Here is a 20,697-nt window from a genome sequence, read left to right on the forward strand (position 1 = left end):
AGGCCCTGTGAAGTGTCCACAGACTCCCTCTGTGTGAGCACTGTGCCTCCTTGTGAGGCTTCCCGACCCACACATCTGCCGCCCTGCACACAACGGGGCCGTGTTCCCGCTGGGGAGGACCCTGTTCCTGTAGCCAGCGTGGGGAGTGGGCGGCACTGGGGGCCGGGGGGTGGAGGCCTGACACCCTGACAGACTGTGCCCTGTACCCAAGTCACCACATCCCGCTGGGTCCCCGGAGCCTCCCTCCCTGCTTCTGAAAATCTTCCCTGTGCCGGGCTCTGTTTAGGGATGAGGGTACAGCAGCGACCAGAGAGGCAGAACCGCTTCGCTTGTGGCGCTGACATCTGGTGCGGTGGGGAGAGATGGATAATAGTCAAATAAGGAAAACATTGTTCTCAGGGGTGCTGAGTACACAGAGAAGCATAAATCAGGCGGGATTTAAATAGGGTGGCAGCAGGAAGGTGACAGGTGAGCAGAGACCCAAAGGTCGGGGGAGCCTGGCACTCTTTCTGGGGTCCAGTGTCCCGCCATGAGAGGGGCCTGGTGTACGTTTGTACCAATGATGAAGTAAAAGCCTGTGCCTAGTGACCCGTGGGGAAGACTGGGAAGTGGAAGTACCTAACCTTGCCCCCAGCTAAGCAGTGCCGTGGCTGCCCTCCTCCCTGCTCCAGGAAAGGCAGCCCTCCCCCTGGGCCCCAGCCAGCCCATTCCTCTAGGGTGTGTCTGCTTCTGCTCTCCAGCTGCAGGCCCTGGGAGGAGAAAGGGGGAGGCCTCCAGGAGGGAGAGGAGTTAATACGCAGCCCCTTCCTGGGGTGTGCTCTGGACGTGGGGAGGAGAAAGCACTTGCTGTGACTGTGGTTGCATCTCTGCGTCCACAGCTGCCTCCTGGCCTGCTCTGCATGTGTAGCTTCTGCTCTGCTTTGCTCTTCCTTGGATTCTGGAACCAGGTGGCAGTCGTCAGAAGAGGCAGCTCAGGTGACAAGGCAGCTGGGGATGGGGTTACACACCCCCAGAAACAGGACACTCCTGGCTTACAAGCTGGCAACTGCTTGCTACTGGGGGAGGCACGGCCCCACCCCATTGCCCTGTGCACTGCCATGCATGCCTGTCTCTTCCCAGCTCTGCGCCGGCACGGGAAGGAGGTGCCTGGGGAGCTGTAGAGCAGACTTACTAAGGACGCCAAGTGTGGAGTCAGCCAGCCCTGGCTTTGCCCTTAGTAGCTGTACAGACGAGATGCCTAACCCCTCTGTGCATCAGTATTCTCATCAGAATTTTGGGCTCATGACCACTTCCCAGGCTTCTTGGTGGGAGGCATGTTGCCTGTGCCTGGCGCAGGGTAAGCACCCAGTAAATGGCGGTTGTTGATCATCATCACCACCACTATTGTGGACAGAGTTCTGCTGGGTGGGGTGTGATTTTCATGTGGGACAGGGAGTGGCCCGTGTCAGGGCACAGTTCCTCTCACGGTGGCTGCTCAGTGATGCTTGTTGAGCAAAGGCAGGCGCCAAGGCTGTGCTGGCAAAGGATTGGCAAACAGAACAGATCGCCAGGGGAGCCTTCCGTGTCTGGCTTGCTGAGGCTTTGAGAATAAGAGGAGCCAGAGCCTGTCTGGGTTTCTCTTAGGGCCCTGGTTCAGGGAGGCAGGGAGCTGCTCTCCCAGCTTGTCCCTGATCCCAGGAGAGTGGCCCCTGAGGGGCCCAGGGTGGTGTGTGGCTGCGGCCCCAGGACTCCCCACACCCCACGAACCGGGCCACAATGGGCACTGTGTGTGAAAGGAGGTCAGCCTGCCTTGTGGAGTAGGGGGGAGGGAACCAGGCCTCCTGCTTCCAGCCCCATCCACTCCTAGGTCTGTGTGTTTGATCAGAAAGGACCGCCTATACTCCCGTGGGCTGCTTTTCTTACGGAGGAAACCTCACAGCCTGCCCAGTAGGCGAAGGTCGGTTCCCAATAGACTGTAAATGAGTGAAATCACCTCCTTGCCGGGCAGGGGCAGCTATTACTGCTCAGATGCCAGAGTGGAGAGTGCAGTGGCCTCTAAGATAAAAAGGAAGTGCCAGCGCTGCCCCTCAAGGCTCCCCCTGCCGTGTCCCCGCTCCTATGAGGACTGCTGGGGCCTGTGCTCCTGTCCCAGTCACACCATGCAAGTGCGTCCTGATGACGAGGCGGCGACCTGCGGGCTCAGGTCCTGGCTACAGGGTGACCACGCAGCCCCTGGAGTCCTTGCTCTGCCCAGGGCAGGTCCTTGGAGGGCGTGGGGGAAGCTCAGTGTGGGCCCTGGCTAAGGACCTGAGGGAGACTTGGGAGAATCAGCTGGCCTGGAGAGGTGTCTGCATTTGTCGAGTGTCCTGTCCCTTCCTCCAATGGCACAGGAAGCTCTTCTCAGCCCACAAACACTGATGTCCCTAGCTCGGTGCTGGATGGGTGGAGAGGCTTCTAAGACCTGCCCCCAGGTGGAGAAATAAATCATATCCACAAGTAAACCCAGGACTGGCAATAATTCCAGGGTGAGTGGGGTGGAGGGTGACAGTAAGTGCTGTGAGCCTTTGGTGAGGGAGCAGTCACGTCCAGGAAGCCTTCTTGGAAGAGGAGGCATTGAGCTAAGGTAGAGGAGACAGGACTCCAGCAGATGGAAATGGGAGAGGCCCTTCTCCAAGGGTGAGATTGCTGCTTGCTCAGGGCCCAAGTGACAGCAGCAGGTGTGCTAAGTGGACCCCCCACTTCCTGCCACTCCTGCAGGGCCACAGTTGCCATCTGCATTGGTGGGGATGGGAGCTGAGTCAGGACTTGGGCCCACCCAGGAGAGGTTGCCTGCGTGGCAGACAGGCGACGGGAGCTGGGCTCATCCTGGTTTTCCACATAGTGGCTGTGTGGGCCTTGTCAGCTTGCATCATTTCTTGGGCCTTGCCCCACAGTAAGTGGGGATGACGCACAGCTCTTTAAGGTGGGCCGTGAGGGCTCAGGTCCCAGAGGAGGGACGGAATGGAGGAGGCCAGGTTGTGCCGTGACTGGCCGCTCCCCTGGGGCCCAGAGGGCCTCACCTCCTGGGGACAGCTAAACGCATGTAGGTTTCAGACCAGAGGTAGTCTCCTGCAGCCACAGCCAGCCTCCTCCTTATTCCCCAGACCCTGGAGGCTCTCGGTGGCTTTGTGGCTTCGGGTGTTAGCTGTAGTTTGAGCCGCACATATCGAGTGAAAGAAAAGTCTTCAGACGTCTGGTTTGCTTAGGTTGAGAGAATTTCTCTACACTCGCCTTGAAGTGGAGAATCCATCCTGTCTGCCTGTTGCCCTTTCCCCCTGTGAGGTGTTCTCCCCCAGGGAAGCCTGCCCAGCGGGTGTGTGAACTCCCCCTCCTCTGTTCCTTCACAGGCCATCAGCATCAGCAAAGCCATCAACACCCAGGAGGCCCCCGTGAAGGAGAAGCATGCCCGGCGTATCCTTCCCTGCCTCCAAACGGCCCTCCATGTCTCTGGGCTCCTGGGGGCAGGCGGGGAGGCTGGGAGGCTCTGAGGAGGACCTGGGCCTCCCCGGCATGGCCTCTGAACGTGGATTTGGTGGGAGTGAGTTATGGGGGCAGTGTGGCTCTGCAGATGGCCACCAGCGCTTTGTGAAGTCTGCCCTCACTGAGGAGGGAGGCCCATGTCCTCGTGTGGCCTTGGACCAGCTGGGCCTCCCGTCTTGCTCAGCTCCTCAGACTCTGAATCCCATCTCAGGAGCACCATCCATGGTCTTAGTCTGTTGGGCCCAGTTGAATTCGTGGGGCATGATGTTGCCCTGTTTCATGCCCTTCGCTAAAGACCATAGCTCTCGGTGAACTGTGGAAGACACGGAGGGAGAAGGATGTGGGGAGAAGGCGCTCAGTGGCTATGGGGTGAGGGCTGGCCTCCCATGCGTGTCTCTGCAGTCACTGAGTGGCCTCTGACCTTCCCCACGCCTGAGTCTCTGCTTCCTGCACTTGGCCTTGACCCTGGTAGGCATCATACTGGGCACTCACCACGAGAAGGGGGCCTTCACCTTCTGGTCCTATGCTATCGGTCTGCCACTTCCCAGCAGCTCCATCCTCAGCTGGAAGTTCTGCCATGTCCTCCACAAGGTCCTTCGAGACGGGCACCCCAATGTAAGTAGCTGTTCACCGGTCCCGGGAGAAGCAAATCTGTTCCAGCCACCTTGTGCTTCCCAGGGCAGTGGGAGGCCTGGGAGCCTGGGTCCTCCATCTGCTGCTGCCTGAGCAGGCCAGTGCCCCAGGGAGGCAGAGCAGCATCCCTTTGAAATGAGACTGTCCCTGCGTCTGTCTGCCTCAGCTCGGGGCTGGCCCACCCTGCCTGATGCCTTCCACCCCATGCCTCCCCGCCCTCGGCGTGCCAGCTAGCGTGGGGAATAAATGTGTCGGGACTCTGCTCGCAAGCTTCTGGATCCCTCACCCTTCTCCCTTGTCTCCCCTTCCGTGCTGCAGGTGCTGCACGACTGCCAGCGCTATCGGAGCAACATTCGGGAGATTGGAGATCTGTGGGTAGGTGCGGCCTGAGCACCCTACAGACGGGCACCGTCCAGAAAGTCTAGCTACAGACCTGCTAGGCATTTGTGTCCCCCAGCGCACGGGGCTGAGCAAATGGGAGCATCCTGTGACGGGTGTCTTTCTCCTTTCTCTCAGAGCAGAAGTTAGTGATGTTCTTTGGGGCTACAGTGGAGGGAGATGAGCATCAGTAAGTGAAGTTGCAGCCTTGCTTCTAGGGCCCAGTACAGGAGGTTCCAAACGCAGAGCTCACGGGCCCTCCGGCTCCAAAAGTCACCAGCCTTCAGTCCCTGTGGGTTGGGAAATGTGGCAACACCCAACCCCAAGTCCAGGCATCTCACAGTGGTGCTTAGAGCCCAGGTGAAGGCTGCAGACTCCTGGGCCCCTCAGACCAGCTGCTTTAGAATCTCGGGATTGGAAGTCTGCATTTTCAGAGGGCTCCCCAGAAGATTCTTACCCACAGTAAAGGTGGAACCCCAGAGCCTGTGTTCTAGAGCCCCTCCCAGACCCTCAGGAATTGGAGGTATCCTCTAGGTGGAAAGAGGGCCTCAGGCCTTATTTGTCTGCTAAAACTGCTGGGGCCGACTGGCTGGGCAGGAACAGGGCGGCCTCTGGGAACTGACCTGGCCTGCAGAAGGCGGCGCATGACCCAGAACTGCTGTGTTTTTCGCATGCCCTTTGAAGTGAGGAAAACAGTGCCGTGGTGCCATTTGCAGATGCAGGCCCAGCTGGCATGGCCACAGGAGACGTGGTGTTTGGAGGTGACAGAGGAGGCAGCTGGGAGGATGTGTACACACGCCTGTTGGAATGTGCCTCCCTGACTGCCACCAGCATTTTAATAAAGTATCCCAATCAGAGTTGGCCTGTTGCCCTGGACAAAGTGCTCTTGTCACAAGAGTTTCCTTGGCAAGAATGACAAGGAGGAAGGTTGAAAAAGAGCTATAGACTAGGAGGGAGATTGGAGGGGGCCCTTAGGAATGAAGAGGTAGCCGCCTCTGGCGAGTTGAGCAATATTTGTTGGTGAAGAAGTGACTGAGTGGGTGGGTGAAGGAATGATGTTCAGCTTGTGGCCTCGCATCTTCCCGCCTCGGCTTCCTTGTCTGCCCTGAACGTGCCTGGGTCCTGTAGGATAGCTGGGCGTGTTCACGGGCAGCCGCCTTACCCTGGGCTCCTTCTCCACAGGGGCATCTGCATGACCGATACGGACAACTGGTGAACGTTTACACCAAACTCTTGCTGACCAAAATCTCCTTCCACCTCAAGGTAGTTTCCCCGGGAGAGCCGTGGGGCTGCAGGGACCCTGGGCTCTTCCCTCTGTCACGCTGTAGGACAGAGAGGAGCACAGGATCTGTTCTGTCCCAACCTTGGCTCAAGGAGAACAAGGGATGCCAAGGCGTCAGGAGAGTCACAACACCCTCGAGGCCTTTCCCTGGGATGTTGGGGGTGGTCTCAGCCTTGCCCTAGGCTCCCAGCAGCCTCTCTGGTCCCTCCCAGCCCCTCCTCAGCCAGCACCCAGGGCAGTTGGTGGCTTCACAGGCTGGGGGCATCTCTGGCCTCTTCCCCTCCCTCAAAAGCTAGAACCAGTTCTGGGCCAGGGCCAACATGGGCTGCACTTGAGTGGGGGTGTCCTCTCTGCAGCACCCCCAGTTTCCTGCGGGCCTGGAGGTGACAGACGAGGTGTTGGAAAAGGCAGCTGGGACGGACGTCAACAATATGTGAGTCCCTCAGGATGGTGGAGTGGCCTGGCCCAGGCTCCCTTCTCCTCCCTCAGTCTCCCTGTTTGTTCCTAAAGTCTTCCACACCCAGGTGCTCACGTGGGGCTGGTGCTGTCGGTGACTCTCGGGGGCTGAAGGTCATGTTCCCAGGAGATGAGGCCAGAGTTAAAGGGATGGGGTTCTTTGGAGTCAGGCATTTTTGGCTGAAGGATTGTTGTCCTGTGCAAGGGCGTGCCGATGAACTGTGCTCCCATCTCATCACTCCCCTCCTCCTTTCCCCTGTAGCTTCCAGCTCACCGTGGAGATGTTCGATTACATGGACTGTGAGCTGAAGCTTTCTGAATCAGGTGAGCCGAACGAGCAGATCCAGGTCCTGAGTGCGATTCCTCAGGACCCAGGGTTGGGGTGGCTGTTAGCCATACTGACTTCCCAGTCTTGAATGCCCACCCCCTGGGAGTCCATGTCCCTGCCAGGAATAGGAAACAGGGCCTCCAGGTGCCCCCAAAGCATGGGCGAGACGCCTGCCTACCCCTGCAGGATGCCAGGCCCCGGTGGTGTGTGCAGGGCATGGTCTTGCCGGGCCTTCCACTGACTGAACCCACTCTGTTGGCCCCAAGGCAGGGAGAGTGCAGGGCAGGGGCCGCTGGGAGCCGCCTCTTCAGGGCCCTGACCTGAGCTGGTTTGGGTCCTCTTGCCCATTTTCTGCTGTAAAAGGCCTCTGAGTCATGTTGGACTTCCCAACCGGGAACTAGCAGCCGTTGGACAGGAAATCTCAGAGGGCTCCCCCTCCCGGGGCCACAGAGGTGATTATTTTGGGTGGCAGCTTCAGAACAATTTGTGGGTGACTCAGCGCTCTCCACAAGACGGCGAAAAGTAAATGCCTTTTAAGGGAAAATCAGGAGTTGGAAAGGTGGGTCTGGGCAGCCTCCTGGTGTTCCCGGGTCTGGCCTCCCAGGCTGGGCGAGTCCAGCGGGCAGCTCGGACCTAAACTCTCTGTGCCCTGGAAGGCCTGCCCAGGACCCGGCCTGGGGAGCCAAGGGCAGGTGTCCAGGGCCATGGCTGTGGGTTCTGTGTCCTCGCAGAGATGTGCCAGGCGGAGCCAAGTACTACTGTCCCCACCCCGTGCTGCTCTCAGCCTGGGGACGACTGGGCCGAGTGTGGGGAGGCAGTGGTCCCCAGGAGGGAGGGTGGAGAAAACCACAGGCAGGCGCCCCACTCCTGGGAACACTGACGTCTCGCTGAAGCACAGAGAAGGGGCACACAGGTTGTCCCACGTGCCAGCATCTCCCTGGAGAAACGGTGCAAGGGGTTTCCCACCGCTGGGTTTTAACAGCCAAAAAAAGGGAAACACCATCAGTGCCCCCTAGTGGAGAAATGGCTGCAGCACACTGTGCGCTTGGGGTAGGAAGTGGAGAGAGATGCATCTGTATCTGCTCTGACAGGGGAAGAGCTAGAAAACGTTCTGCAGAGCGAAATAAAGCCCATTGCAGAACAATATTTACCCACGTGTTTAAAACTCAGCAGTACTCTGTGATTTAATTTTTTATAAGGAAAATGTACTTAACATTTAGCTAAAAAGTAATTTTTTAAAAGGTGAGGGACAGCTTAGCTCTTTCCTTCTTGTCCCTTCCTTCCTGGGGATTCTCATGTCACCGTGGAGGTTTGCAAATGGTCCCACCCCAGGCCAGGTAAGAGTAGGACCCCAGGGCTTGGAGCCCACTGTTCTGGAACTGTGTGCTGGTGTCTGTCCCGTGCGGGTGCCCTGGCGGCTCCCCTACCCTGGCATGCTGCCTGCTCATGGTCATTTCTCTCTCTGCCCCAGAGAAGAGGCCACCTGGGGAGGCAGCCTCATGTTTGTCCCTGTCCCCCCTGCTCGGTCAGTCTGATGAAAGGCTTGATTGTCAGGGGCAGGGAGATTGACCCCAGGTGCAAGTAGGGTCTTAGGGTCCTTTGGGATTTGCAAAGCTGAGTCCTGACCCTGCTGTGGTGTGACTGACCAAGCCAGGGCCTGTCCCCATGTCTGTAAAGGAGGCATTTGGGCTCCCCAGCCTTAGGCTCCCTAAGATGGAGAGTGAGCTTGAGGCCCACAGGTACAGGACTGTCTAAGTCACCCTTGTCTGGGGCCCACCACATGGAGGGTCTGGAAACCCTGGCCGAGGTGAGCTGGATTTCATTTGCCCTGACCTCGCTGTCACCTAGTTCACAGGAGCACTGGACCTCCGTCTGGGGCAGCCACAGCACATGGGTTCCCATTCTAGCAGTTGGAGCATGTTGGGGGACCCAGGATAGAGTCCCACTGCCCAGCTGGGAGCAGTAAAGCCTGTTACTACCCAGTAGTAAAGCTGCCCCATCTTCAGACCCACCTCCCAGGGTTGCTGTGATGGTGCCATTCGCATCATGGCTGTCACCAACGCTGGTACCTGTGGGGTCCCGCACTCATGCTCCTTCTCCCGCCTCTCTTTTGTGCAGTTTTTCGGCAGCTCAACACAGCCATCGCTGTGTCTCAGATGTCCTCAGGCCAGTGCCGCCTGGCCCCCCTCATCCAGGTCATCCAGGACTGCAGCCACCTCTACCACTACACAGTCAAGCTCCTGTTCAAGCTGCACTCCTGTGAGTCCCCCAGCCCTCCTGCTGCCAGCCGCGGGCCCCCAAGGCTCAGCTGAAGCCCCAAAGGGCTGTGTTTATGTAGCTTATGTTGATCAGCATGTACTGTTATCAGAAGTGAAAATCAAGAAATTAGTTAAAAGTAGCCAATAATAAACTCATTATCCATTAACACAAATAACATACTTGTTATGAAAAATCACTATTTTCCAAAACGAAAAAAGACTTAGTGAGAAGAGTGGCCTAGTTTTACGTGTCTCTGGCTCTCTTGAATGAGCGGGCAGCCGGCCTCTCACCTGCTTCCCTGCTCCGTCTGTGTGGACCCGGTGGACCCTCTGAAAGGGTCTTGTCCCCAGACCCACTTAGAGAACTGCTGGCCTAGGGTTTGTGAGCTATTCAGACATTCGCCCAGGGCAGATGCAGGTCTGAAAGTGACTTCACGGGGCGCCCCAGGGCCAGGCATGCGCTTGGTTTGCTATGGTTGCGGGATGTCCTTCCTACTCACCATTTCCTTTTCTCCCCTCACTTGGAAAGTCGAGAGCTAACCCCTCAACCCGGGTCTCATCCCACCCTTCTCCCCACGGGTGGGAGGGACCCAGCCAGGTGGTGGATGATGGTGATCTCTCTGATCTATGACGGTTTCTAGAACGTGGAAGAACAGGGAGGGGAGAGGAAGGGAGTGAATGTGCAGTCTTCCTAAGCCACAGAGCAGTGAGCAGAGAGGAAGTCCGTTAAACCTGTACCGCCCGCAGGTCTCCCGGCAGACACCCTGCAAGGCCACAGGGACCGGTTCCACGAGCAGTTTCACAGGTACCCGCCTGGGCAGCGCTGAGGCCCGGCCGGGAAGACACTCCGTGGCTCCCAGCCACGTGTGCTGGGGCTGCCCGTCCGGAGCCCGGCTCCTCAGTGACCTCCCCTGTCCATCCCCTGCAGCCTCAGAAACTTCTTCCGCAGAGCCTCGGACATGCTCTACTTCAAGCGGCTCATCCAGATCCCCCGGCTGCCCGAGGTGCCTGCCGCCTGCCGAGCTGTTCCTGCCCTGGGCTCTGGGCGCTTTGAGGATTCCGGGCGCCCAGCAGGGACCCCACGTGGGCTCTGGGGATGGTGGAAGGAGGGCTGCCTGTAGGGGAGGGGACGCTGAGCAGCTCCCCACCCGCTGCCCCTGTAGGGACCTCCCAACTTCCTGCGGGCCTCGGCACTGGCCGAGCACATCAAGCCTGTGGTGGTGATCCCTGAGGAGGCCCCCGAGGACGAGGAGCCCGAGACCCTCATCGAGATCAGCACAGGGCCCCCGGCCGGGGAGCCAGTGGTGAGCTGCCCCCATTCCCACGTGGGGTGTCGGGGAGGGGTCTGGCTCCCTCCCTCTGCTCCCTCCTGCTCCTGGCCTGGAGGGCCCAGGGGAGTCAGGGTGGGGGTCACCGTGCTTTGCTATGGCAGGTGGTGGCTGACCTCTTTGAGCAGACGTTTGGACCCCCCAATGGCTCAGTGAAGGATGACAGGTGAGGGCCTGGGGAGCTGACTGCTATTGCAGGGGCTGGAAATGGCTTCACAGAGCTGTGGTCAGGAAAGGGCACAGGTTGGGGACACAACTTAAGATACCCAAATCCCATGGGGCCGCTGATGAGAACACCAGTTCCCGTGCCCGGGTCTTCTGATTTTCCTGGTTGACTGAACTTGAACACCAGGACTGTGTGGGCCTCAGAAAACTGCCCTCCTGACCTCTCCTCAGGGACCTCCAGATCGAGACTTTGAAAAGAGAGGTAGAGACGCTCCGTGCCGAGCTGGACAAGATCAAGCTGGAGGTGAGGGGCATGGGCGGAGGGCGGGCCTGGGGCTGTGGGGCTGCCCCCACCACCAGCCAGGCCAAGCAGGGCCCCCACGCCCACCCCCACGCCCGTCCTGCCGCTGCAGGCCCAGCGGTACATCTCGCAGCTGAAGGGCCAGGTGAACACGCTGGAGGCTGAGCTGGAGGAGCAGCGGAAGCAGAAGCAAAAGGCTCTGGTGGACAACGAGCAGCTCCGCCATGAGCTGGCCCAGCTGAGGGCCGCCCAGCTGGAGGGCGAGCGGAACCAGGGCCTGCGCGAGGAGGCTGAGAGTGCGTGGGCCCGGCCGGGGCGGGCGTGTCCCCACGTGAGCGCCTCGTCCCGAGGTGTGGGCGCCGGGCTGCTGGGGGGCCTCTGCCATGTTTGGGGATCACGGCTTGGCCTCTCACCTGCAGAGAAGGCCAGCGCTACAGAGGCGCGCTACAACAAGCTGAAGGAAAAGCACAGCGAGCTCATCAACACGCACGCTGAGCTGCTCAGGAAGGTAGGCTCCAGGCCAGCCCTGTGTAGGCAGAGCTGGCCCGGAGGAGGGGAGTCCCCAGTGGTGGCAGAGCATGAGCCTGTCCCCCGCCTGTGCAGAACGCAGACACAGCCAAGCAGCTGACAGTGACACAGCAGAGCCAGGAGGAGGTGGCGCGAGTGAAGGAGCAGTTGGCCTTCCAGATGGAGCAGGTGAAACGGGAGTCCGAGATGAAGGTGCGTCCCCTGTGTGCACAGGGCCCCGACCTCGTCAGTCTCAGCAGCCCCGCTCTGGAGTCCCCGGCAGCCCTACTGCCTCCGTGACACACTGTCCTGTTCCAGCTGGAGGAGCAGAGTGACCAGCTAGAGAAGCTCAAGAGGGAGCTGGAGGCCAAGGCTGGGGAGCTGGTGCACGTGCAGGAGGCCCTGAGCCGCACAGAGCAGGTGTGGTGGCTGCTGGGCAGCGTGGCCTCCCAGGATCGGGTGGGACAGAAATTAGGGGCCTCTTTCCTGTGAACTGGGCCATGCCTAGATGCCACTAGGTTGGCTCAGAGGGGCCCTCGGCAGTCCTGGGGTGTTGCTCTGACCCAGCCCTAGCGGGGATACACAGGAAACAGGACCTGGCCCTGGCCCTCAGGAACCTCTCAGCCTGAGAGCAGGGGATAGTGAAGACATGGCCCTAAGGAACTGTCTGTCAATTTGCGGGGGGGATGCGGGGGCGGGCAGGGCCCCTGGAAGCCTTGCTCACATGCCAGGTGTTAACAGAGCGGGTCAGAGCTGAGCTCGAGGCTGGACACGCTGAGTGCAGAGAAGGACACGCTGAGCAGCGCCATGCGGCAGCGGGAGGCTGACCTGCTGGCGGCCCAGAACCTGGTGCGGGAGAAGGAGGAGGCGCTGAGCCAGGAGCAGCAGCGAAACTCCCAGGAGAGGGGCGAGCTGCAGGGGCGGCTGGCGGACAAGGTAGCGGGCCCCCCACCCTGTATAACAGCTAGATTGAGATAGAATTCACATACCACACAGCTGACCCGTTTAGAGGGTACAAGTCAGTGGTTCTTAATATGTGCACAGGACTGTACAAGCATCCACCTTGTACTTCCAGAACATTTTCACCACTCCAGAAAGAACCCCTTATCCAATGAGCAGTTAGTCCCCATTCTCCCTTCACAGTCCCCACCACCAGCCCCTGGCAACCACTAATCTCCTTCCTGTCTCCGTGGATTTACCTATTCTGGACATTTCACGTAAATGGAATCACATGATATGACTGGCTCCTTTCACTATGCATGTTCCCAAGGTTCATCCATGTGTCAGTACTTCCTTCCTTTGCACGGCCCAGTAATATTCCGTTGTATGGATAGACCACATTTTGTTAATCCATTCTTCAGTTGATGGAGGTTTGGGTGGTTTCCACTTTTTGGTTATTGTGAATGCTGCTGCTTGAACATGTGTGTACAAGGTTTTGTGTGAACGTGTGTTTGCATTTCTCTTGGATATATACCTATGAGTGAAACTGGATCACATGGTAATCCTGTGTTTAACTTTTGAGGAACTGCCAAAGTGTCTTCCAAAGTGGCTGTGCCATTTTGCAGTCTTACGAGGAATGTATGAGGGTGCCAGTTTCCCTACATCCTTGCTAATGCTTGTTACCATCTCTTTTTTATTTTAGCCGTCCTAGTAGATGTGAAGTGGTGGCTCACTGTGGTTCTGATTTGCATTTCTCTAATGGCTAATGATGCTGAGCATCTTTTTACATGTTCACTGCCACTCATATATTTTTGCAGAAATGTCTGTTCAGATCCTTTGCCTATTTTTAATTAGGTTGTTTTTTATTACTGTGCTGTCCACTCCACTCTTGAGGGAGCAGCCCAAGCACTGGGTGGAGTGGGGCCTCTCCTCAGACCCCTGTCCCCAGCGAGGGTCTCACCTGGGTCGTTCCTGCTTGGCTGGCTGTCCCTGAGGCGGGATGTCTAATTTGCTTCTCCCTCTCCCACCAGGAGTCTCAGGAGCAGGGGCTACGGCAGAGGCTCCTGGATGAGCAGTTTGCGGTGCTCCGGGGCACTGCCGCTGAGGCCGAGCGCATCCTGCAGGACGCTGTGAGCAAGCTGGATGACCCCCTGCACCTGCGCTGCACCAGCTCCCCGGGTAGGGCTGCTGGTGCAGGCACTCGCCCTCCCTGAGGGAAGCAGGCGGGAGGGTGAGGGGGCCTCAGGCCAGGCACCCCGCTCACCGCTGCTCCCTGTGCTTGCAGACTACCTGGTGAGCAGGGCCCAGGCGGCCCTGGAGGCTGTGAGTGCCCTGGAGAAGGGCCACACCCTGTACCTCGCCTCCAGATCAGGTGAGAGCAGAGGGGGACTGGACTGGGACAGGACTGAGGCCACCAGCAGTGGTGTGCTGGTTCCATTGGCCATTGCTGCCTCCTTCCTTCCAGGGGGTTTCCCACAACAGGCCCCTCTCCAGGAAGCTGAGCAGGTGCCCCCAGGAGCCCCGCCCTATGAGCCTGGGGTCACGCAGACCTGGGTTTGGCTCCTGCCCTGCTGCTTTCCAGTTGCATGACCTTGGCCTAGCACCTTCTCCCCTTCAGGCCCTCCCCTCCTCATCTGCAAACTGGGGTTCAGGTGTCTGTCTTGGGCTTGCTGGGCAGCCTGTTGTGAGGCGTCAGCCAGGCCTTGCTCCATGGCAGCAGCCTTAGGCTTCCATTGTTTTCCTCCCCTCACAGATGCCTCTGCCCTGGTGGCAGCCCTGACCCAGTTCTCCCACCTGACTGCCGACACCATCGTCAATGGCGGTGCCACCTCCCACCTGGCCCCCACTGACCCTGCTGACCGTAAGTGGGCCTCAGGCTTGTGTCTCATGGGGTCCTCATGGTGGACCAGGGAAAGATGGGGGCCTGCAGACGGGTCCTGGCGTCAGATCCTGGGCTGGGGTCTGTGTGTGGGAGCTTCTTCCAGGGTCCTTGGGCACGGGCCCCCTCACATCTCTCTTGCCCCAGGCCTGATCGACACCTGCCGGGAGTGCGGGGCCCGGGCCCTGGAGCTTGTGAGGCAGCTGCAGGATCAGCAGGCTCTGCAGCAGGCCCAGCCCGGCCTGGTGCGGAACCCCCTGCAGGGCATCCTTCAGCTGGGCCAGGTGAGGTGTGCAGCCACGACACTGAGCGTGGGCCAGGGTCTGGAGCCAGGGCAATGGGCTGGGGTGGGGCTTGGGTCCCCGACTTCTCTGCACCTTCCTCCACTATGGCTGAACAGGGGCTCGTGTGCAGAGCCTGCATCTTCAGGACATGGGGCAGGGACAGAGCACCCCCCCAGAGCACTGCTGCCCACCTGTCTCCCAGGCCCCCGGTGGGGTTGCTAGGGGTCGAACCCACACTGTCTGACTCCTGGATGCCCTCCTCCCCCAGGAGCTGAAGCCCAAGAGCCTGGATGTGCGTCAGGAGGAGCTGGGGGCCATGGTGGACAAGGAAATGGCAGCTACATCCGCAGCCATTGAAGACGCTGTGCAGAGGATCGAGGTGAGGACTGGGGTGCAAGGCATCCTTCAGTTCCTGCAGGAGCCCTGGGGGCTGGGCTGAGTGCGGGCTGTGCCCACCTCTGCACTTGGTCTTTGTGGAAGGGACAGATGGCCTCTGCAGGTCAGAACTGGCAGGGCAGGCAGGTGGCCCTGGCTTTTCCACCCTGAGCTCTGCCCTCTCCTCACCAGCTCAGTGGCTGTTCTCAGGGACTGGTACTGTGCCAGTGTTCCCTTTCCCCAGCACTGCCCCCTCTCATGCTGCCCCCCTCTCGCGCTGCCCCCTTCTCGCGCTGCCCTTCTTGCAGCCTGCTCACAATGCTGTCATTGGGCGTAGGACATGATGAACCAGGCCCGCCACGCCAGCTCCGGGGTAAAGCTGGAGGTGAATGAGAGGTGAGCCTCCCTTCTGCCCCCCAGTACATTACGAGGCAGGTTCTCCACGGCCCTCCTAGATCCATCGGGGTTGTGCCCTCCTGCTTGCTTCGTTCTCTGGAAAGAAGGGCTGGAACAAGCAGAGCTGGACCCACCCTGCAGGCCCACCCTCTGAGCACCTGCTGTGGCCAGGCCCTGCGATTGTCCACATAGAGGCCAGGCCAGGCTCCCTGCTACCCACCCTCTGTGGTTTATGGGGCCACACTGCAGATCCTTCTCTCTTCCCCCCAGGATCCTCAACTCCTGCACAGACCTGATGAAGGTGAGTGCTGAGTGAGACACCAGGACAGGCTCTGTACCTGGGAGCGCCGCTCCGAGAGTGATATGTGTCTTGGTCTTGGCAGGCCATTCGGCTCCTGGTGACAACGTCCACCAGCCTGCAGAAGGAAATTGTGGAGAGTGGCAGGGTGAGCTGAACCGCCTGCTGGTCTGAGAGGCCGTCCCTGGCTGGGCGAGTGCCAAGCAGGCCACACAGCTGGGCCAGCGAGGGACAGATTCCTGAAAGGGCCATGACCCAAGAACACTCCAACCTGTGGCTGAAGCCGACCACAGGGCTCCTTTGGGCGTGAGACTCCTGAAGTGTACAGAGTGATGAGACGACCCCCCCAATGCACACCACATGCCCAGAAATCACAGCCAAATCGCCCCACGGCCCAGGGATGCGCCCTTGTGGCTGGGGTGAGGGGAGAGGGCCCTGTGGGGATCCCTTGCCACCTGTGATGTCATTGACTGATCCGCCCTGCCCTCCTTTCACCACTAGGGGGCAGCCACACAGCAGGAGTTTTACGCGAAGAACTCGCGGTGGACGGAAGGCCTCATCTCTGCCTCCAAGGCGGTGGGCTGGGGAGCCACGCAGCTGGTGTATGTCGCCCCAGGTCGGGGGGCAGCAGGGTCTGTGGTGCTCACGTTGTGGGGAGGAGCGTAGGGGTGGCCGGCTGTCCATGAGGTCAGAGACCCAGGCCCTGCCCGGCTCCATCCCCAGGGAGTCAGCTGACAAAGTGGTGCTTCACACGGGCAAGTATGAAGAGCTCATCGTCTGCTCCCACGAGATTGCAGCCAGCACAGCCCAGCTGGTGGCAGCCTCCAAGGTGAGGCTCCGTGCTCAGCCTTGCCTTGCCTCGCCTCGGGTTACTCAACTCCTGGCCGTGGTGGATATGCCACACGTGGAGGGGAGACCATGGGATGGAGGGCGAGCCCAGCAGGCCCCCTGACTCACCCCCATGCTCCCCAGGTGAAGGCTGACAAGCACAGCCCCCACCTGAGTCGCCTACAGGAGTGCTCCCGCACTGTCAATGAGATGGCCGCCAATGTGGTGGCTTCTACCAAGTCAGGCCAGGAGCAGATCGAAGAGAGAGGCAAGTGGTGGGGCCCTGGTAGTGGCTGGGGTGGGAGTGAGTGCCCAGACACTTACGCCCTCTCTCTGGCCACAGACACCATGGACTTCTCTGGCCTGTCACTCATCAAGCTGAAGAAGCAGGAGATGGAGACCCAGGTAGGGTGCCGGTCTTGGGTGCATGGCTGGCCTCTGGGCCTGTCCGTCTCTGAGGGCTGAGCTCCGAGAAGGGCCATGCTGAGTGGGGTTGCGGGTCTGCAGGTGCGAGTCTTGGAGCTGGAGAAGACGCTGGAGGCAGAGCGTGTGCGGCTGGGGGAGCTACGGAAGCAGCACTATGTGCTAGCCGGGGTGGTGGGGACGCCTGGCGAAGAGGAGCCTGGCCGGCCCAGCCCTGCCCCCCGCAGCGGGACCTCCAAGAAGCCACCCCTGGCCCAGAAGCCCAGCGTGGCCCCCAGGCAGGACCACCAGGTGCCAGGCATCAGCGCTGGGGCAGGGAGGGGGTTGATGGGAGGGCGCCTGGGAAGTGCTGTCCTGGCCTCTGCTCCTGGGTCTGTGGGGCACGTGGCCATGGGAGAGTCAGAGACCACTGAGAAGCCCCAGCAGGAGCAGAAATGCTGCACCAACAACATGGGGAACACAGCAGGTGGCAGGGCCTTGCTCAAGGGGAAAATGCAGGGGCCAGGAGAGGTGGGGTGTATGGGGGCCTGGCCATGTCCACTGAGCCCCTCACCTTTGACCCCTGCAGCTCGACAAAAAGGATGGCATCTACCCGGCTCAACTTGTGAACTACTAGGCCCCCAAGGGGTCCAGCAAGGAGGCTGGTGGGCAGGCCTGGGCCTCACATGGCTTCCCTGACTTGGCCGAGGAGCCTCCAAGGGGTCCAGTCGCCGGCCGATGGCACCAGCCCCCACACCAGGTGCCCAAGCCCCCTGCCCCACGGCCCGGATCAGTGTCCCAGAGGCCCACAGCCCTTGCTGAGCCCATGGGATCTGGGCTGACCAGGGTGGTTCTCCTGGACATGCGTCTATTTATCTGCAATAGGAACTGTGAGAACAGCCAGGACCCAGCAGGCCTGAGCCACAACTCTTCAGGAAATACACGGAACATTCTCAGTATTCCGAGTTAGACCTTTTCTGTATGAGTTTGTTTTCAGCACACTGGGAAGCAGGGCCTCCCCTGCCTTTTGGATTCAGGGTCTGAGGTTAGAGATGAACAGAAAGAACAGAGTCCGTGCTAGCTGTAGGAGACGCGAGTAAGACGTCACCTGTTTATGGCCTTGGGGCACTGATTCCATGGAGACGGGACGTGGTGCGACCTCAGGCAAAGCAGGATGTTCCAGAGCAGGCTGGGGGCATCCCCCCTTCCTCCCTACCTCGCTCTGGGGCACCAGCGATGAGAGTGCGGAGGGGGAGGGCGAACACTGGATGAGTCCCTTGTCCAGAGGGAGGGGCAGAGTCCATGCTGCCGCCAGGCAGGCAGGTGCTGTGGCTGCGCACCCAGCCCCGGCGCAGGTGCTGCGTTCACCCCTGGAGTCTGTTACCCTTCAAATCTGTGGTGATTCTCCCGTTTCATGTTTTTCGTGCCCCTGCCCTGGTGACCCAGTTCTTCCTGCTCCCCATTGCCCCCTCCTCCCCCAGGGTGATTTCTAGCCCTCCTGAAGGTGGGGCCTTGGCCCTGGGCTTCTCCAGCTCAGCTGGAAAAAGCCCAGAAACCAGGAGCTGCCTGCCTCCGAATCAAGGGCTCCTTGTGCTCCACAGGAAGGGGCTGCCCTCAGGGAAGGACCACCGCTCTGCCCAACAGCCCTGCCCTAGTCAGAGGATAGAATGCATTCCTTGGGCCCCACCCTCTTTGGGGAATCGGGGGGTGGGGGGGACCTGACTGGGAGGACAGGACCAGCTGCTGGGTCGGACGAACCCCCCCACCCAGCCCTTAGCCGTTTGCCGGTGCTCTGGGAAGGCTGCCCGATAGCAGCCACGGTCTGGAGACAGCACAGGAGCCAGCTCTTTTGCTTTGCGTTTATTATTCCCGTGTGTTGATGAGTCAGATTGGCAATAAAACGCACTTTGACTGTTGTCATCACTGCCCCACAGTGAGGGGCTGGGTCTGGGCTGTTCATTTCTCCGGGGCCAGGACACTGGGTAGGAACCACTGAGTCGGACTCTGCAGGGAACAGACTTCTTGCGACCACAGAAAACCTTGCTAGTGCTGCTTCTGGTTCTGCCAAGAAGTGTCCCGGCTCGTCTCTGGGAGGTTTATGTGACTCAAGGTCCTGGGAGGCCTGTATGGTGAGTCGTGGCTTTTCTCTGCCACCCCAAGTCTACCCTCTGAGGCCCCCGTGGTTCCCAGCCAGAGGCCCCTCCCCTAGCCCTGCTGGAAATCACTTTGGGAAAGGGAGGAATGACCGCTACTTGTGCAGTTGAGAATTTCACATATATGACCTTGTTGGCAGTGACCCTGAATCCTGGCTGCTCTGGACTTGACGGTTGTGGCCACACACACTCTCTCTATTAGGGAACTTAGGTGTCCAGGTTCCCGAGACCGAGCAAGCACCCACTTTCCCCAGGAGCACACTGCTATCCCCTCCCCCGGGAAGGCTCCACACTGGCTTGCTGCGGCCTACGTGCCCTCAGAAACTGCCCTCCGCCCCCCGCCTCCAGATCACCAGCGTTTGTCGAACAAAAGGACCGTGCAAGTCAGGGGAGAAAGATCAGCTTAGGCGCTCCCACCGAGCTGGCTCCTGCCATGTGGACTCAGACAAGTGTCCACTCCCTGGCCTCGGCTTCCTGAAGGACGCAGTGGGGCCGCCCGGCGCTGCCTGCCTCCAGGGTGGTTGTGAGAGGCGGGTGGGGGCAGGTGTGACAGTGCTTGGACTGTAGTCTCCACAAACAGGACGGGTGCCGAGATGGAGCAGGCGTCTGGTGCTTGTTTGTTAGGGAAAACAGCTTCAGAAAGTAGACTTCAGAGCAGACGGCTCTCCCCACCAACTGCAAACCAGTGAAAACTGGCCTGAGTTGACTACACTTAACGGAGCCAAGGAAACCTGACTTAAGTCCTCAACGAGCAAACCTTTAACTGGAGACCCCAGAAGAGAAGCCTCGGGGTCTGGTCTTGCCACACCCACCTGCCACTTTAGCTCGGGTCAGGCACTGTCCCTCCCTGGACCTTCCCACGAGCACTGGGGCCGGGAGGGTGAGGAGAGGCTCAGATGAGGCTGGGCTCGTGAGGAGCCACGCTCACCCTCACCTTAGCACCCTCATGCCTGGACTGCAGACCTGGCTCTAAACTTCCTAGCGGCCACTGGGAAGAGAAACGACCAGATAGAGATTGTCTGAAGCAAAAAACAAATGTGATTTCTCAGGAAAAGCTTCCCTCGTCCTGACAGGAAAAGCACAGCAGTGTCTCCTGCGCGGCATCACTGACGTGCCGGGCACGCATCCCTCGCGGAGGCAACAGCGATGGGTGAGCCTGTGCAGGGCTGCTCATGCTCCACCGATGTGGGGAGGAAAGTCCCTCCCGGGGCCTCAGGCCCTGACACACAGCTGAACTGAGGGGCAGACCACAGGAGGAAGGGTGCCCCTCAGCCTCGAGAGGGAGGCAGCACCTGGCTTGGTGTGGTGGGGAGGGCAGCCCTTGAAACACCTGTGGGCACGTCCCCAGAGCAAAATGGCAGCCACTGAATTCTATCATTTACTTGAAACAAGCAGAGAACGTCCTAACTGGAGTTTCTATCAGCTGTGCAGCACATGGTGGTGACCCTGTGGACAGGCCAGGGAGGGAGAGGGCAGTGGGCACCCTCAGTCCCCCACTTACAGGTCCCTGCGACCCTGAAGACAGTCCTCTGACACAGGAGGAGTGTACTGCTTTCTGCCCCTTACTGACATTTATGACACTATGATCAAAGGGAAAAGGCCCTGCCCTTAGTGCTGGGGACCCTGGACAAGCAGACACTTTGGCTGTCTCAGGGGGCTTTAAGATTGGCTCTGAGCTAACATCTGTTGCCAATCTTTTTTTTTTTTCTTCTCCTCAAAGCCCCCCAGTATGTAGTTGTACATGCTAGTTGTAGGTCCTTCTAGTTGTGGCATGTGGGACGCCGCCTCACCGTGGATTGATAAGCAGTGCCATGTCCACACCCAGGCTCTGAACTGACAAAACCCTGGGCCGCTGAAGTGGAGTGCACGAACTTAACCACTTGGCCCCGGGGCCAGCCCAGGCTTTTAACTTCAATAGACAAGCCAGCTCGCTTCACTGTTGAAACTGGATCACTGATATTCTAGAACCAAACCCATCACCAACGTCCCAGGTAAATAAATGACAGGGC

At 59.5% G+C, this 20,697-nt stretch overlaps 1 protein-coding gene across 9 annotated transcripts in view; it reads left to right on the forward strand.

The window, feature by feature from the left end:
* The window catches only part of HIP1R (huntingtin interacting protein 1 related), a 69,845-nt gene extending 51,390 nt beyond the window's left edge, over positions 1–18,455 (forward strand). For 4 of the 9 annotated variants that reach the window (XM_070220338.1, XM_070220336.1, XM_070220337.1 and 1 more), the window contains 31 exons: positions 3,366–3,429; positions 3,971–4,113; positions 4,450–4,506; positions 5,692–5,772; positions 6,148–6,224; positions 6,510–6,571; positions 8,694–8,834; positions 9,581–9,638; positions 9,762–9,837; positions 9,997–10,137; positions 10,266–10,327; positions 10,558–10,630; positions 10,740–10,923; positions 11,047–11,135; positions 11,231–11,347; positions 11,453–11,554; positions 11,876–12,070; positions 13,105–13,252; positions 13,359–13,445; positions 13,827–13,934; positions 14,100–14,236; positions 14,505–14,615; positions 14,949–15,007; positions 15,278–15,308; positions 15,391–15,453; positions 15,807–15,907; positions 16,029–16,134; positions 16,278–16,401; positions 16,477–16,538; positions 16,641–16,847; positions 17,125–18,455. In XM_070220338.1, the coding sequence (XP_070076439.1) occupies positions 3,366–3,429; positions 3,971–4,113; positions 4,450–4,506; positions 5,692–5,772; positions 6,148–6,224; positions 6,510–6,571; positions 8,694–8,834; positions 9,581–9,638; positions 9,762–9,837; positions 9,997–10,137; positions 10,266–10,327; positions 10,558–10,630; positions 10,740–10,923; positions 11,047–11,135; positions 11,231–11,347; positions 11,453–11,554; positions 11,876–12,070; positions 13,105–13,252; positions 13,359–13,445; positions 13,827–13,934; positions 14,100–14,236; positions 14,505–14,615; positions 14,949–15,007; positions 15,278–15,308; positions 15,391–15,453; positions 15,807–15,907; positions 16,029–16,134; positions 16,278–16,401; positions 16,477–16,538; positions 16,641–16,847; positions 17,125–17,172 (3,114 nt within the window). In that variant the 3' untranslated portion in view covers positions 17,173–18,455. Of the gene's footprint in view, positions 1–3,365; positions 3,430–3,970; positions 4,114–4,449; positions 4,507–5,691; positions 5,773–6,147; positions 6,225–6,509; positions 6,572–8,693; positions 8,835–9,580; positions 9,639–9,761; positions 9,838–9,996; positions 10,138–10,265; positions 10,328–10,557; positions 10,631–10,739; positions 10,924–11,046; positions 11,136–11,230; positions 11,348–11,452; positions 11,555–11,875; positions 12,071–13,104; positions 13,253–13,358; positions 13,446–13,826; positions 13,935–14,099; positions 14,237–14,504; positions 14,616–14,919; positions 15,008–15,277; positions 15,309–15,390; positions 15,454–15,806; positions 15,922–16,028; positions 16,135–16,277; positions 16,402–16,476; positions 16,539–16,640; positions 16,848–17,124 lie in introns of all 9 variants that reach the window. The other 5 variants (XR_011420846.1, XR_002809763.2, XR_011420845.1 and 2 more) reach the window with 3 other exon arrangements.
* Positions 18,456–20,697: the final 2,242 nt, after the last annotated feature.

The sequence above is a fragment of the Equus caballus genome, chromosome 8 (genome assembly GCF_041296265.1).
Source record: "Equus caballus isolate H_3958 breed thoroughbred chromosome 8, TB-T2T, whole genome shotgun sequence".
Taxonomy (NCBI): domain Eukaryota; kingdom Metazoa; phylum Chordata; class Mammalia; order Perissodactyla; family Equidae; genus Equus; species Equus caballus.